The 2,029-nt window shown below is 34.8% G+C and overlaps 1 protein-coding gene across 1 annotated transcript; it reads left to right on the plus strand.

The window, feature by feature from the left end:
• The first annotated feature begins 301 nt into the window (after positions 1-301).
• LOC145097471 (putative xyloglucan endotransglucosylase/hydrolase protein 7) lies at positions 302-1,708 on the plus strand. Its single transcript, XM_079035040.1, has 4 exons — positions 302-543; positions 675-775; positions 856-1,052; positions 1,130-1,708. Exons 1-4 carry the CDS (start codon positions 351-353, stop codon positions 1,518-1,520), a joined length of 882 nt encoding a protein of 293 aa, XP_078891166.1. The 5' UTR covers positions 302-350; the 3' UTR covers positions 1,521-1,708.
• The last annotated feature ends 321 nt before the right edge of the window (positions 1,709-2,029 follow it).

Consider the following 2,029-nt stretch of genomic DNA (forward strand, 5'->3'; position numbering starts at 1 on the left):
AATCAGTTAATTTAAATCTAGCTTCATAAACTTTTTCCTTAAACATGTATATTTAAAATATTTTATTTTCAATCATATTTTTGTCTCAAAACTAACTTTTAAGGAACAAAGTCAAAATTATAGTCTAGTCAATCAAAAATCCAAAAAGACGATGTTTGGTAAGAGAACGGCGGGGTCCAATTGACGGCTTACTATTAGCTGTACAGAAAGTGATCCAAAATTTACAATGGACCCCCTTTACTATTCAAATACATCACTTTAAGTCCATACGAACTTATTCTATATATAACTCTCTCACCATTTCAAATTTTAGATACACAGAACACACACATCATTCTTTCATAGTAAAAATGACATATTCGTCAAGAATATCTCGAAAAACCATTGTTAATCTTTTCTTGATTGGATTTGTGACACTCTTGTTTGTGACAAATGCGAAGCCAACAACATTTCTTCAGGATTTTCGTGTGACATGGTCCGATTCTCACGTCAAACAACTTAATGGAGGAATGGGTATCCAGTTACTTCTTGACCAAAACTCTGGTACGTCAATTGTTTCAATACATGCATTCAAATTTTTGATGGTTATTCATATGCATCAAGACATGTGACATGATGATCATCCTAAACTTGATACGTAAATTCATGATCATGGTTTTTATATGTTATTATAGGATGTGGGTTTGCTTCAAAAAGCAAATATTTGTTTGGACGTGTGAGCATGAAGATAAAGCTCATTCCAGGAGACTCTGCTGGCACTGTTACTGCTTTTTACGTATGACTTTTAATAATATATACTTGTTTGTGATTTGAGTCGATGGGTGTTTGCTAACTTTTCATGGTTTTTGGCTTTAGATGAATTCAGATACTGATAATGTGCGCGATGAGCTTGATTTTGAATTCTTGGGGAATCGAACTGGACAACCTTACTCGGTTCAAACAAATGTGTATGCACATGGAAAAGGAGATAGAGAACAAAGGGTTAACCTATGGTTTGACCCTGCTGCTGACTTCCACGTTTACTCCATCCTATGGAATCATCACCATGTAGTGTAAGTGCAACTCAATTATGTGTTCAAAGCATTATCTAGTTTGAAAATTACAAACAAACAATTCATCATTTGTGTAGGTTTTCAGTCGATGAAGTGCCTATAAGAGTATACAAAAACAATGAAGCAAAAGGTGTTCCATTTCCAAAATTTCAACCAATGGGAGTCTTCTCTACATTATGGGAAGCAGATGATTGGGCAACAAGGGGTGGGCTTGAAAAAATTGATTGGAGCAAAGCACCATTTTATGCATACTACAAAGACTTTGATATTGAGGGGTGCCCTGCCCCAGGGCCAAGTTCCTGTGCATCCAACTCGGCCAACTGGTGGGAGGGCACCAGTTACCAGCAACTCGATGCTCTTGCCGCCCGTCGATACAAGTGGGTTCGAATGAATCATATGGTCTATGATTACTGTACCGACAAACATCGGTACCCAGTTACCCCACCAGAATGTATGGATGGAATTTAAAGAATTATCAATATTACCATACTCATATGCTCCTAAAACGGGGTTATTGTTCATATAATGGGAATGTGTTGATATATTATCCATGCGATGGGATGGGTGTAAGAAAAGAAAACAATTATTGTTTTTTCGTGTATTTCTTGTATATGTACTTGTCGCAAATTGAATAAGACAATCCAATAATTGTGAAATGACATGTTAAATATTTAATATATTCTTGACTTTTTTTCATTTTTCTTGATGTGAATAACTTTTTTTATTATTCTATGCCACATGATCGGGAATCACATATATATGATAATTAGATAGTACAATGATATTACATGTAACAATGCCAAATTACTGTAAAGTGTAACGATGTCTTTTTCTATATATTAATGTAATTTCTTAAACGGGAAGTGAAAATCTAAAAGAAGCTAAAACGTAAGATTGGGTAATGATTATGTAATACAATAATTGAATTGGACCCACAAGGGTTCTATAAGTTATGTGAGAGACACGTTCGTGTAAAG

This window comes from Lactuca serriola, chromosome 4 (assembly GCF_051521515.1).
Source record: "Lactuca serriola cultivar US96UC23 chromosome 4, Lser_US96UC23_V15, whole genome shotgun sequence".
NCBI classification, from domain to species: domain Eukaryota; kingdom Viridiplantae; phylum Streptophyta; class Magnoliopsida; order Asterales; family Asteraceae; genus Lactuca; species Lactuca serriola.